This window comes from Populus euphratica, unplaced genomic scaffold (assembly GCF_000495115.2).
Source record: "Populus euphratica unplaced genomic scaffold, PopEup_1.0 scaffold59.1, whole genome shotgun sequence".
Classification (NCBI taxonomy): Eukaryota; Viridiplantae; Streptophyta; class Magnoliopsida; order Malpighiales; family Salicaceae; genus Populus; species Populus euphratica.
In genome coordinates this window covers 218,852-234,478 of record NW_011499940.1, presented here as the reverse complement: position 1 = coordinate 234,478, position 15,627 = coordinate 218,852, and the positions used below count along the sequence as shown (strand labels likewise).

The window sequence follows — 15,627 nt, the reverse complement described above, 5'->3', positions numbered from 1 at the left end:
ATAAAAATTCTCATTGGCTCACTTTCATTTCCACAAGTACTAAAAAACCAGTCAAATTATTAATATGTGTTAAAAAATAAAACCCAACCCGACATAAAAGTGAAGATAACAGAAACAAGTTAATCCTAAAGAGTTACTCGTCCGGAAATTCTGAACGGTACAATCCATAAGAATTGGTAACTTATGTAGTAAAGAAATCCTCCCATTTGCCATATCTCGAACTGAAACATCCTCCTCCAAATGGTTTAACAAACTCTAAGAGCACAGCTCGACAACAAGCATCCCAAGTCTCTGCTATCTCCAGGAGAGGCATGGATTCAGAAAGGTTCCTAAGAGCTGTGCTGAATCTCAACTTTGTCTTCTCTGACAAATCTTCTGGCTCCTCACTGTGTCATGAAATTGTCCAAGATGAATAAACATGAGACATTTTGAAACAGATTCGATACAGCTTGTGAAAATGGAACCATGTGTCAGAAGTGAAAAAGCAATAAATCAAACACAATGAGTTTTCCAGTTTCTCACCAACCAACAGGTAACTTATCAAAGATTACCGAAGAAGTATTTGGATAATCGGCTGGAACAAGCAAGCGCAAGATAAGCACAGGGAACTGTAAGAAGTGATGATAATATATTAGTGAATAATCAACAAATAGTAATTGCTATTAATTCAGTTGGTTTACGAATCCGACCGTCGGAGATGAAGACAGAGATTTTAAATCTTCACTAAGAGACACAGCAGTATAGGAACACTTGATGATTGTTCCTTTACCAGATTCAGATAATATAGAATCATCTTCAGTTGAATCAACCTCCACTAAAGTTTCGACCAATCGCTGGTTTACACGTCTGATTTCATCCAGCAGATCTTTGCTGGGCTGCAATAAGGATCGTTAATTTAGATTCCAGTTCCTCATTAAGCCAAAGCAATCCTAGAGTTCTATCTGGTCAAATTGTTCCATTTAAGGATCGAGAGGAACTAGATTCATTGAGGAAACAGTCAGAATATAGAATCTTTATAACCTGATTTCGTACTTAAATTAATATCGGAAAAAGGAGAAGCGTTGAACTACATTAGATAAAGCAAAGGAAATAAGCTAGGAGCAGAGGCAGGACATATTGGATAGTATTCAATAAGGAACACTGAAGACAAGAGTAAAAGTACATTGCAAACCTTGATCCTCAAATTGTTGAGCTTCGGTGTTGTAGTTGAATCAAAATCAAATTTCCTATGCATTGGTTGCCCGTCTGTGTCCCAGGTCATTGCACTAAATTTCTGCTCCATCTCTCTCTCATAAATGCTTAACTGTTGGTATGCTAAGTTCATTTCTTGTACACGGAACCTTGTTTCAGACACCAAATCCTCACCAATAGCAGCCTGAGAGTGTCCTTCAGCTAATCCACCAGCAATCTTATCGACCATGTTGACAACTGAGTCAATATCCTGGACAGCAGCGCTTAATACCCCTGGTGACATTGATTCTACCTGGGAATACATTAGCAGTCCACGTGACCATGTAAGCTTTATATCTGAAGGAAAAATAGCAGTTCTTCTGTAGGGATAGCAGACATTCCGTGACATTGTAGCAATGAGCAATCAATATATGTGGAGCCTTAAATGAATCAGAACAGGGTCAAATCATATTAGAAGGAATGGTTGGTTTGTGCTGACATTTAGATGTTGAGAAGCAACCAGAGAAATATACTCACAGCTCGAAGTAAGCGCTGGAATGGTTGATTTGTATCAGATGCGTTGGAGGGGCTCGTGAACTCTTCGAGAAAAGGGGAGGCTGATATCCCAGGTGTGTCGGTTGCCGTAGATTGATTTTGACTTCGTGTCTGGTGATCAACTTTGGTCAATGCAACATATCTTGAAGTTGGAGTCAAGGGAATAGAGGCTGAAGGGAAATTCTGCTGGTCAATTTGAGCAGAAGAGAGCCGAGACTTTCTAGGAGAACTGGAGTATAGTTGATTTACAGTAGTTGGTAACTGTAGTTGATGTAGATGTTCTGTAGATTCAATAGCTGGAGTGATGCATGATTGACTGTTGCGCATCAGCATCTGTTCCTTTTTGAGCTGAATAGTTTGTTTCTGCATTTGTTGCTCGAGGTTCTGTAACACCCATGTGTAATGAGTAAATGGAGAATCGAAAGCATTCACATTGCTATTGCTAAAAAAATTATTATTTTGTGGTGAACCAGCAAAATATTGGCCCGTTTTCCTTGCTGACTGCTGAAACATACTCGGTCCATTCTTTTGTTCCAAACCCATTCCAGAACTATATTGAAGTGAACTGACAAAATTGGGTTGCGAATTTGGAACCCTTGACTGCATTGAAGAAGTTGGGGGAGATGAATTTCCCAAACCATTTGTCATAGTTAAATTCACTAGAGGGAATTGGAGTTTCCCATTCCAGCTTTGAGGAGGCTGAGATATTTGGGATTGACCGCTATTCGGCAGACTAAGTTCTGCTTGCTGCTCAACTGAGGCAACTCTCTTCTGCCGAAAGAGGTTCACATACTTTACAATAGCATCCTTGGTCGTCTCCAGCTTCTCCCTGGAAGCATTTTTCATCTGATTTCGCTGTAATGAAAAAACCTGCATGGCCTTTTCTATCCAAATCACTTGCTTCATGTTCTTTCTAACCAGCTCCGGATCTGTTGCCTGCAGAAAAGATCAAAAGTGATAATTGGCAGAAAATCAAAATCCTTGCGGCAAAAACTAATGGATGTACATCCTGACAAAAACTAATGGATGTAAATCCTGAGAGTAAATCAATCTATGGCATCTGCGAACATATATGCTGCGTGCAACCAGAAATCAAATAGTTCACATACCTTGTCAAGTAAGGACTTAAAATATATGTATAGTTTCTTGAGTTGTGGACCATACTGTTGCTTAAAGTATTGAAGCTGCAAAGGAAATGAACATATTCTAATCAGTGGCAAGAATTTCTGACTTCATTGTCAACCATAGGATACATAAGATTTGAGTGTCTGAGATAGCCTTCTTTTTTGTTTCCCCCAAGGAGGGTGGGGGTGATGCTGTCACCACACGACCAATCCATTGTATGATGATAAAAGCACCATCATTTGTTCTATCCAAATCCTATATGAAATGATAAGTACCTTGGCGATGGAGATGACAGATATTCCTTTATGGAAAAACATAATGAAACTTCAAGAAATACTCAGTTTAATCAATAAAAGTTACCTTTTGATAGGCCTCATCAAGCTCATCATCTGTATTGGCTAGTTGACCTGATGATTTGGGCTCTAGTGATGCTACAAAAGACAGATACTATTTGACAATGTATTATTAGCCCCTAAAAATAGAAAACAAAAGATATTGCAAGAGAAAGGCAGTGAAAAAAAGGTTTTGAATAAGAAATTGATAGAGCACATTTCTGCTTTTTGGTCTAAAAACAATGTTTGGTAAATGTGATGAATTATATTATACATCCAGCAAACATGTGTACAGTTTCGTAGAAATTGCTACCTGAGGAGGACCCAGCGAATGATATCTGTGACTGAAAAAGCTTCTGCTGATCAGCTATACTCCTCTGCTGATGGAAGGAAGCTGAGGTTTGTGGTTTTCGCTGGATCTCTTCTTGAGACAAGCCGCTTTGTTTTTGAGAACCCAGAATCTGATGCAACTGACCAGGCTGTGTGATTTTATGAACATCTTGTTCAGAAGCTGTAACCCCGGGTTGTTGAATCTTGGGGCTTGAACTCCGATGCGATTGAGCATTGAAGATAAATGGTTGTGATCCAGCCATTTTTTGCTGGAGCTGCATTCTAGAAACATATCTTTTTTGGCCCAGGGGCTGCTGGAATGACGGTAAAACATTTTGTTGGGGAATTGACCATTGTAGCTGCTCTGAATCATCACGTTGCTTCCCGAGTTGCTGATTCTGTTGAAACATTGGGTTATTTGATGGCTGTGCAAATGGTGTTTGACGGTATTGTGTTGTTACTGATGGCGGCTGAGAAAATTGATTCTGAGTATTCTGTGATGTAACATGCTGCTGCCGCTGATGAGGTTGGCGGTTTAGAATGCCAGGTTGGATGACAAAACTCTTACCAGTATTCTGGACCTTATCCTTCAGGATCCCATCCTGAAACTCCTGTTGTTGTAATTGGTACTTCAGTTTCTGATCTGAGGACTGGCTTCCTAGCATTTCCCTCCGAGAGTTAAGAGAAATATTCGGTTGCATATTTTGTTCAACAAAATTAGTACCGACTAAACGTTGGGAAAATTGTGTGCCGGCATTTGTCTCCGCGCTTTGCCCAACATCGTTTGCAATCGAGGTCTGACCTAGACCTGTAACAAAAGAGATTAGGTTAAATTAACATTTACAGTTCATTCACTTAAGCAACTATATATGGTGCTAAGAATTGCTATAGCTTCTAACAGAAAGAACAGTACTGCACTTCCGCTGTAATTTTGTGCATGTTTTGATTGAAAACTAATAAGGGCATGTACCATGAAGAGAAGAAAAGCAAGATAAAAAATAATCAAGCAAAATGAATTAAAAACACAAAATTTTTATGCTCTACACAATTTTCAAACCTGTAACATGTTGACGAAGCTTGAACCTAATTAGATTAAGAATCAAAGGAAACAGGAAGATAGAAAAGGATCCCGAGCCGCACAATTTACTCAATAAATTTATTCTGCTACCAACTCCCCTCATAAAAAGGTTTACAGTAGTTTAAATAGGTCTCTCACCACCCTCATCCAGAAAAGGAAAATAAAAACCTAAGCAAATAGGAAAAATAAAAGACGAAATGCAAAATTAACTAGAAAAACATTAAAACAGAAAAAAATAAATAAATAAAAGTATCGTTTGGGCCTAATCGGAGAACCTCCAAGACTTCGGCTGGTTACAGCTAGCTGGCCAACTATAGAACATAGCCTGTCCTGTAGAACTTCCTGCATTACATATCTTCTGTCTACTGTTTGTTTCAACAGCTATTAAACCACTGTAATTCTCATGCCTTCTTCATGCACAAAAGCATTCGAATATTGGGGTTCGAGTCTGGTGATGCATAAACAACTTACCTGAGGAATTTTTACCAGTTGTCTTGGAAGCTTCAGACTTGATGGGACCAAACGAATTCATCTTCCTACCTATTGTATATACATAACTTTCCTGAGAAACAAAGAAAAGAATCATATTAACTAAGTAAATAGTTAATAGGAAGACAGCAAGAAACAGCTAATTCCTGCATCTATAAAATCATAAGCTTCTTAAATAATTTCATTAGTAAGGTTATAAACTCAATTGAGATCAGAAACTTGTTAGCTAAGAAGCTGTAAAACTTTCAGCGAGCCGGAATGTGTATCGTGGAGATATAATCTCGGAAACAATTCACTAAGAGAAAGATTGATGACGCTGATGGAAACCGAAACAAGGTAGAAATAAAAGATGAAGAAGTAAATGATTTCCAATTTTTTTTTCTTGGATAATTGACAGAAAAAGAAATTAAATATAAGATAACAGTCAGCAAATCATGGTTGAAAGTTGGCAGCATACTTCAAAGATCACAGTCCAAAAACTGATTAGAAATCAACATTTTGCAAACAACAGATTGGTGAAGTGACTTTTGAAACATGATAAATATTAGTACCTTCGTTGCTGAAATTCTGAATGTCTTATCCTCGAATTGCACAGCAATGTTTGTTAGTGGAGTTAAAAACTCAGTATCGGAAGAAGGCTTGATCAACTGGTAGTGGTTGCTCAAGTTTGCCAGTCTATCATATCATAGCAACAAACGCAAACTCAATAAAAATCTCCTCCCTTTCATATCCAACATATCATGAAAGTTAGTATCATCTAAAATGAAGAAACAAAAAGCTTGTCAAGCCAACAAGTAACGACAACTGTTGATAATTCTAAATGCATGACATACAAGAACATCATAGTTGACATGATACTACATTAAGATTAAGACAACATATCCTTATAACAAAGAATTAGCAATTCAAGTTCAAAATAGATCAACAAACATTGATATTTTATAAAAAACAATGGACAAGAATCACAAAGAAAAGCGAAGGCTTTCTTTTACGATGCCTTGGGTTTAAACAGAATTCACTGTTCGCAAAATACCTTTCGTATATGGATTCTTAAGGAATTGTGTAAAATCTCTTTGGTGATTATGATAACTCAACAGATATTTACATATCAAGGTTTAGTTTTCTATCAACGATTGATCGGATGCTGAAACATCTAGTCAACTAGTGACCAACTGTTTTGATTTTCGCCGTCTGTCACAAACGGATGCTTCAGCATCTGATCACGGCCACAACCGGATGTTTGACCGGTGTTTTAACAAATCAATAGCTCGGAATAGTTTTTTTTTCCAAACATATAGCTTGAGATACTGACACTATCAACTAGTAACCAATCAACCAAACGGCATAATCCCAAAAACACTTAATAAAAGCCCCACTCCAGATGAAAAATAACTAGGGGTGTTCATTTTTTGTTTGGTTTTTATAAAAAAAATAATTAAACCGAAAAAAAATTGAAAAAAAAACCAAAACCGAACCGAAACAGGGTCAAACCGACCGGTTTCGGTTCAGTTTTTTAGGGAAAAAACCGGTTCAAACCAGCTTGGCTCCGTTTTCCCAGTTTGGCTTAGTTTTGGCCTGGTTTTTTCAGTTTGGCTCGGTTTTGACTCAGTTTTTTTCCGGTTTAGGTTCGGTTCGGTTCGGTTTTTTGGTTTTTCAGTTATAAAACCGAAACCAAACCAAACCGGTTGGTTTTTTCAAAATTTTAATCAGTTTTTTCTTTCGGTTCAATTTTTTCATTTATTGTTTTCCAGTTTTCTCGATTTAATCGGTTTTTCAGTTTTTTTGTTTACCTCTAAAAATAACAAGATATCAAAACAAGACTTGCCTTTTACATGCACGCATGCATATCTTAATCAATAAAATTAAGAAGAAAAGGAAAAAGAAAAGAAAAAAACATACATTTTGTTGACAACTTTCTGTCTAACTTCAGGAGTCAATGCTGCTCTCCAATCCTGGCTTTGAGTCGCCATCCCTTCAACTTGAAAACCCTTAAGACATTATTCGTCTATCATGCAAAAACCCCACCAAAAGAACTAGAAAAAAAACACAAGCATATATTAAATAATATAATAACGGATTCAAAATAAGAAAAACAACAGAATACCAAGTCTTGATAACAGGAAAAATATCCAGAAAAAAATCTTATAGGACAGGGTTTTTGAAGAAAAACAAAAGATGGTATGGTGTATACACACTCTTGTTTTTTGAAGCAGAAGACAAGTGAGAGGAAGAAGATTATTTAAAGTGGATATATAGATGTGGTTTTGATTCTTTGTTTTCTTTTTGGATTTTGGACAGGATAGACAGGACTGTTTTGTCAAAGGAAATCTACGAGAATTTGGGATTCGTTACGTGAAGACTTAGAGAGTGTGTAGATATTACGAGAGAGAGAGCTGGTTACACGTTGTCCGGTGTGCACGTTATGCGACCACGAATAGGGTTGGTGCCATTCGAAGCAGCTTCTCAGCAAAAGAGGAGGTTAAGTTATATATAAAGCCCAGTGAACCTTGGGCTATACAATAAGGATACATAGCTTGCTCCCTCTAGCGAGTCTCCACTTAACTATTTTCAAGATTTGAATCTAAGATATTTAAGTAAATATTTCAAATAATTAACTATTGATGAGGAATTCTATTTGGGAATTTTTTTTACTATTATTATGTTCATGTGGATATGCTTGAGTTAGTATGATTTAGAGGCATATCAAGATGAGATTCACTGTTTGGGTCTGGTTAATTAATGAGAAGCCATTTGATTGTTAGATTGGAAAACTCATAAGTGATTATCTTTCAATAATATAGTTTTAAGAAGAAATTTATATTATATTGTTTAAGTTTTTATTGTTAATTAGGTTTTTATTTTATGCGAGTTTTAAAAGTTGCAATGGAAGTAGTATTGAATTAATATATATATATATAAAGTGTTTTATTAAAAAAATAATGATATGCATTCCAGTAAAGACGAGGCAAATTAAAAGTTAACACAATTATATTTAGGTGAGGTTCTATGCATGATAATTTGGAGATCATCTTCAAAGCATTGAGGGATATAAGTTATGCTCTGTAGGGCTATCACGTTGCTCTTTCCAGGCAGAAGCACCAGCTCCTGAAAGATCAACACGACGAATTCTATCAGGGGGGAATTGAACAGATTGGAAAGTGAAGGTCCCCCCTGGTTTGAAGCATGCACCAACAGAGAGGGGCCTGCGACTTACCAAGCTGTCCAGAGTTGGATATATATATGAATTACGAGCACTTGCAAGCCAGTAATTGTCACGCATGTAATTGGTCTGAGAGTTATTAGAGATGAATGTCTTCAGCACTGTGAATAAGATGAGCTTTTACATATGAAAAATCAGGTTTATTAATCTTTATTCAATAGAAAAATAAGTCAAATTAAAACTGCATTTCAATTCATTGTTTTGATATTAAAAACAACTTGATTACGTGTGAGTTAAACTCCCCAAGCTACTCCAGGCCTGCCAAAACTTGTTCTACAGCTTTCCAGATGCAAGTGCCTGCCATTCATACAACAGATTATCTATTATTTTTGGGATACACCACACAACTCTCCACTAGGTATCAAATGATCCCAAAAGGATTCCAAAAGGGTTTGCTTCAATGCCCTTTTCTCTTTTCATAACAGCTCGCTCTTTTTTTGTGGGGATTTTGGTGCCCCCCTAATGCTCGCGACCTGGGAAATCTCCTATCGCAAAATTTGCAATCGTGTTGTCTCATCTCTGCAGGCTGCTTCGCATCCTCATCTTTTGAATCCGGTGAAGCCTTGGGAGAATCAGGACCCAACAAATCCAAAATGTTGACTTCTTTCTTTTTGGATCTCTCACCACTGAAAAAGCAAAGGATCTGATTCAGGCTCCAGGGTGGCTCGTCGAGAACCTTTTCTTTCATTTTTTTCTGTCCTCAACATCCGTCGTCAATGAACCCCTCTCCATACATTTTTTTTTTTAAAATAATATTCTGGATATACTTTGAGCCCTCACAATAGTATAGTTGCAAGCAAGATAAAACATTTATAGACTGAACAATGAATTCTCTTGTTTCATATATAGAAAGATATGTTAATTGCAATTGCTTGAAAAGGCAACGTACTTAAGTAAATGCATGCTAATGAAGATTTTTGAGAGCCCCCTAAGAGCATTGGTCAGCAATAATTCTCAAAATTAATAAATCTACTTACAACCTTTTTTAATAAATCAACTGACAACTTAGACTACTGCGTATCCTTAAAAGTTTTGATGTGTTAGAATTACTTTCCAAACAAGTGTTTTTGTTATCTCACTCTGTGGAACTTTGCCTACTCCTCGACAATAAATATTTCGCATGAATTAGGTTTAACTTAATCTCTGTCGCTTGTTTTTGTTTTTTTTTTTCTCGATAAAATTGGAAATTTTGCTGGTGCAAATGTTCTTCAAATCTGAATTTAATAGTCCGTTCCGTAAATGGTTGTTGCAGTGACCATAAAATCTGGATATGCGTGGGTCCAAATTAAGAGTATATATATGATCTTAAGGGAGAACCTAAATGTTGGTCCCACTAATCCAGTGGTCTATAATCTTTTTGAGGTTTTTTATTCTTGTTAATCTTTTTAATTTCTCGTTTAACATTTACTTTTTTTTTTTATTTATGTGGAGTGTCCGGGCCAGCTTGCGCGCACCACGACTAATCCCCACGGCCCACTGAATATCCTGCAAACCCAGTAGGCATGTAAGGCACCGCGGGGGTGACAGGCGTGCACGCTAGGGCTTGAATCCAGGTTCAGTGGAAGGAGACAAGCCCCTTCCACCACTAGGCCAAACACTAGTTTGCGAATATTAAATTACTTATATTCTAAAATATTCTAAAACATTTACTTATATTAACTAGTAGAAGGCTCCCATGTTTTGGGCAGTTAGCTCCGACAATGTTGTGAATATTAAATTATTTATGATCTTATTCTAAAATATTAAGTTCAAGGAGATTTTTTTAGATGAGAAATTAATGCAAAGAAAACCAGTGATAACTATCTTTCATTTCCAATCAAGAAATCATCGAAATACCATTGTTGGTAAGATGAATAGCATGAATTTATGAACTGTAATAATTCATAAACACAGCAGAGCTAGGAAAGTTTTCGAGATGAGGGTTTTCCTAGGAAAAGGCAAAACTTAAAATTGACTAGTTTTGGCCTTAAAATTTTAAATTATTCAAGAGAAAGTTAAGAATTGTTTTTTTAAGAACCCTGCCCTGCCAGCTTCTTTAATTCTGTCTGTTTTTTTTTTTTTTGAAAATATTTTTAAAATACTTAATTTTTTTATTTTTTATTTTAAATTAATATTTTTTTGATTTTTTAAATTATTTTGATGCGATAATATCAAAAATAATTTTTTAAAAATAAAAAAATATATTATTTTAATACTTTTCTAAATAAAAAATATTTTAAAAAATAATTGCAACTACACTCCTAAACAAGCCACTTAATTAACAAACAAATTTTTGATGAAAACATTTTAATTACTATGTTATTTAAAAAAAAAAAAAAAGATCCACACATGTAAGTTAACTAGAAAAGAAATTAACTTAGCATATATTATTTTAGCATGTATTCTTTTCAGAAATTGGTTTAAACCATCATCAATGTTGTGGATTTCTTTGCTAATTAACGAATTAATGATGAGAATAAATTGGTTTATTTATCAACCTGTCAAGATGAAAATAAAATCGAACTCTGAAGGGAGGAAAAACACAGACATGAACAGAAGAAGAAATTCTTTCTAAAAGGAACTGTGCATTTCGAATTACAAATTACTAACAAGGAAAGAAACAAGAGATGGACAAGACAAGTATAAGATGCATATAATATGCTTATTAAAGACTGAGAGAAATGGATAATCAAAGCTTAAGTGACAACTCAAGGCCTTTGCCCTCTTCCTTCTGCTTCAGAGAAGTGCTGGTAGAACCCCCAAGGTCGATGGCATTAGGAACCATGCTAGCCAAAGATTGAAGCCCGCCATTTTGCAGTTGGTGCAATCTAGGTTGATGGTTCATAATAGATGCCCTTGATAGCCCCGAATAATGGTCACCATTGGCAATACCACCGCCACGGAACCAGTGGTTATAGGGCGGTTTATGAATCATAGAGCTCATATCCACACCTAGGGTTTTGCCAAGGGAAGGATAATGCATAGGAGACCTCATTGCCATGTCCCAGAATGGGTATGGCATGAAGGTCATATGCTCATTCAGCAATTTGTCTCTCTTCTCTATGGCTCTCTCCCGTTTATGGGCATTTTGATGCCCTCCTAAAGCTTGTGAGGTGGAGAACTTGTTTTTGCAATACTTGCATCTGAACATTCTCTTACCTCCATTTGATTTTACCTCAAAGAAATCCATCAAATTCAGATCAAGGTTATTTGATCCACTATTATCCATATTCTCAGAAGCCCTATTTCGGTCAAGAGAAGACATGGCAAGAGTACTGATAACAAAGGTTTTACGCTAATAATGAAGTGAATTTGGGTGTGGCATTGAAAGATGTGAGGGTGTGTGGTATATATATTGTGGAAGAACTAATATCATATCTTCCATGCATGGAAATATATCTGATATTGCATGTATCCATCAAGAAACAAAAATGGTAAGCACCTAATCAATGGTTTTGACTTTTGACTTTTTGTTTGTCTTTGATGCACAGTTGTAAAATCTGATCTGGGATCAAGCAAGTTCATGGTTCATAAGAATCCACTCCTATTTAAAAAAAAAAAGAATAAAAAAAAATTAAAAACGATACATACTAGCTTATCCTAATAAATGACTTTGACTTTTAACTTTTTGTGCCTTTAATGTATAGATATAAAATCTAATCTGAAATAAAGTAAAGTCATAGTTCATGAAAATCTACCCCTAATTTTTTTTAAATATTAAAATAATACTGATTTGAATAAAAATTCTAATGTTTGAGATTGATTGTTTTTAAAATAATTTTTATTTTAAAATATATTAAAACATTTTTTTATTTTTTAAAAATTATTTTTGATAGTAATGCATTAAATGATCTAAAAATATATTAATTTAAAGTAAAAAAATAAAATAAATTTTATTTTTTAAAATATTTTTAAAACACAAAAAAAATGTTAATGTTTAGTTTTTGTATTGTATTTGATTCAATTTTTTTTCCAAAGGTTATTAATTTGGCAGATATATTACTATGAGCTTTCCATTTATTACATGATATTAATTTATTTAAAAAAAATTAACATTGAAAATTAAATTTAATAAATTTTTTTAAGTTAATTACCAATTCCATATTAAATTCCCATTTCCCTTTCTTATCCCTCTTCAACCATCCATTAATTAAAGTTAAAAGTTAAAACCATGACTTTTTTATGGTAGTTCTTAGGGTTTAGGAGAAAAATTACTGTGTCCATATATGTAAACCATAATTTGTAAACTTAAAACCGTCGATAAATTAAAATATCTTTATATAAATAGCTAAATACCATTGGATCCATTGGTTAAAATTTGACCTAGCGAAGTTCAGTAATGTGCTAACATGGACTCAATTGAGAATAGCAATTTCTTGAAGATATATATATATATATATATATATATATATATAAATTGTAAGAAGTGTCCATTTTTATTAATTGACCCATCCAACTATTCTTACTTATTAATTGAAAAAAAAAACTTTGCTTAATTATCTCAATTTATGTCCTAACATATATCAAATTTCGAAATTGAGGTGTGCTGACCCATTTTTATTTATTTATTTATCATAAAGTATTGAACCCTCTCGATTTCCTTTCATAAAACATGTTCGTAATTTGGTTTTAAGTAAATCCAACGGCCCTCCAAAACTAAAACATCAAAATTAGCAAGTGATTGTAACTGCCAAATAATCAAATACTAATTACTTTTATACCATACAGCTACGTTCTTCACCTAATCAAATATTAATTATTTTCATACTATAAATTGTCAAGCTTCTACTATATTCATGTCTTAATCAATAGGTAAAAAACCTAAATATTTATACTAATGCAGTTTATTAATTATTCAACATAAAATAAAATAATAATATATATCCATTATCCAACATATATATATATATATATATATATATATATAGACATAACCATTTGAATTAATATTTATTAATTATTCAACATATTGTTTTTTCTCTTTTGTTTGAAATTTAAATAAGTCTCAAATCCATTCTAATACAACATGATGATCTCTTTAAGATGCAATTATCCTTATTTAATTTCAACAAAAATTGTTAACTTACTATAAAAGGACTTTCCAAATTATTTTGTAATTTTTAAATATCTTAATGGACCTTCCATACTAGTTTTTTTTTTTTTAAAGTGAGATTATTCCCTGACCGGAAAGGAAAAACATTTGTTAACTTTCTATGCACATAATTCTACCACGAAGGTATGGAGATGGAGATAATTAATTCATGGCCGGAGCCACCCATGTCCCCTTTCTTTCTTCCTTGGTCCGGTGTACTTGTGATAACCTGTTATTTACTTTACTGGATCTATCTTTTTTAAAAATAAATAGATATAATTATTATATTTGGTGGATTCTGGATTTGACTAGATTTGATTTTTCTCTCGTTCATGTATACGTTACTAATTACTATTTGTGCAATATAAACTTTTTCTTGTTTTTCTAAGTATATATGTCATACAAGGATATACATTCTGGTTGTAAAATCTTTTATAATTATGCAAACAAGTCCTTGATAAGAAATTTCACTATTTTTCTTAATATTGCAACATTCAGATAATATAGGCACTGAATAAAATTAAATATTTTCCCAGAGATGGGCCAACGTTTTCTACTATATATCTCATTAGGCCTACTATCATCCCTTATAGAAAAACACTAAATGGTTTGGAAAATATACTGAAGCTCTGCAACATTTTTCACACACTCATATTTGACTTTGGATTGACGAAGTGATTTTTTTAAACTCTGTTCATTCAAGGTTTTTTCTCAATAAACTTTTTTATGGCTAAATTTATGGTCAGCTTTGATTTGTTAAATAACTATAGGATTGAAAGATACATACCAAAATAGAAAAAGCAGGTAAAATAAATAGCAACTTCAAATTTTGCACAAAAAAATCCAATTTAATTCATATATTTTGTAATTTTTTTGCAGTTTCTTTGGTTTTTTTCAATTTTAATTTTAGTCTATTTTTTTTCAGTCCATAATTTAAAAGAAAAAAATATCGTATAATCTTGGTGGGGGAGGGGGAGAGAGAGTTAGCTAACATCAATTTAAGTTATATAAAAAAATATTTTAATGTTAATAAATTTTATTTAATAAAAAAATCTCAGGTAGTTTTTTTAAATTTAAACTTAAGAAGTTTGGTTTGGGTTGATTCTGGATTTATGAATTGATTTTTGAGTTATTTGAGGTAACGTGTGAGTTTATTAAAATATATAAAATATTTTTTAGATGTTTTAAATTTAAAATCAATTTCTAGATTGAAGAATCGCCAACTTTAATTTTTCTACCATCATTATAGGCAAAATTTGAGGAGAAACCCTGCATGTCTAGGCTTCATAGTTTTTTCCCCTTTTGTTTTTTCATTTTAATCATATCCTTCATAGTTAAGCTTCTATTGAATTTTCTTATTGGCTTATTATTTTTTAATTTTTAAAAATTATTATGATGTTTTTTTTTTTTTTGTAATGGAACACACTTTATGTTTTACTTTGTTTATAAATAAGATTTTAACTCTCTCTCTCTCTTTTTCCCTGATATTAGGAGTCATTCTTTATATATAATCTTTTATTCTTTATATGTAATCTCTACTTAAATTTTATTCAAATCATTTTTCTAAGTATATCTCTTTATTATCGTTTTATTAAATAAAAACTACAAATAAATAAATTTATTAAATATAATAAAATTCATAACTTGTATTTCAAGATTAGATATTTACATTCATATTTATTTTTCAACTTTCTATTTTAGTTTTTGGTTAAACATCATTTAATAATAATTTTTTAAAATATTTATAACCTCCATGATATTTTTTAATTTTTAATTTTATTCAATCATTTATATACATGTTACAAGACATATCTATTAATTTTTTCAATTTAATTTTTAGTTATCATTAACAATTTCCTTTTATATTTATTGATATTGATATTTATTTTTTCATGTTGAAAAAACAATTATCCAACATGCGAAACATGATAGCAACTACTTTTTCAATCACTGATTCACTGTGATAATATGATATACAAAAATTCTGAATTATTGATATATAAATGAGATAATAATTACGGAAAATGAAATCAGACTCATATCGCTTTCTTTTACATCTTCTTGCAATTCCATCCACGTTTTTTCATTTGCGAAAATGAAATTGCATGTAAGAAAAACTTTACACTATTTTTTTTTTCTCATTTTCTAAACAGTAATGTCAAACAGGAAACATGCCTGGAGCTGAAGCGAGAAAATGACTCCAAATGTGATATAAAACGAATCTAAATTGGGGGGGGGGGGGGGGGGCACACTGCGC

The 15,627-nt window shown here is 33.2% G+C and overlaps 2 protein-coding genes across 2 annotated transcripts; both read right to left on the bottom strand.

The window, feature by feature from the left end:
• On the bottom strand, nt 1-7,049 carry LOC105136945 (mediator of RNA polymerase II transcription subunit 15a-like). The gene is made up of 11 exons (XM_011042465.1): nt 6,979-7,049; nt 5,631-5,754; nt 5,062-5,152; nt 3,496-4,320; nt 3,211-3,281; nt 2,835-2,909; nt 1,708-2,661; nt 1,172-1,483; nt 690-875; nt 523-608; nt 1-386 (listed from the first exon to the last, which is right to left on the bottom strand). Exons 1-11 carry the CDS (start codon nt 7,047-7,049, stop codon nt 182-184), a joined length of 3,000 nt encoding a protein of 999 aa, XP_011040767.1. The 3' UTR covers nt 1-181.
• Nucleotides 7,050-10,967: 3,918 nt separating this feature from the next.
• Nucleotides 10,968-11,543, bottom strand: LOC105136944 (zinc finger protein 1-like). Its single transcript, XM_011042464.1, has one exon. It carries the CDS (start codon nt 11,541-11,543, stop codon nt 10,968-10,970), a length of 576 nt encoding a protein of 191 aa, XP_011040766.1.
• Nucleotides 11,544-15,627: the final 4,084 nt, after the last annotated feature.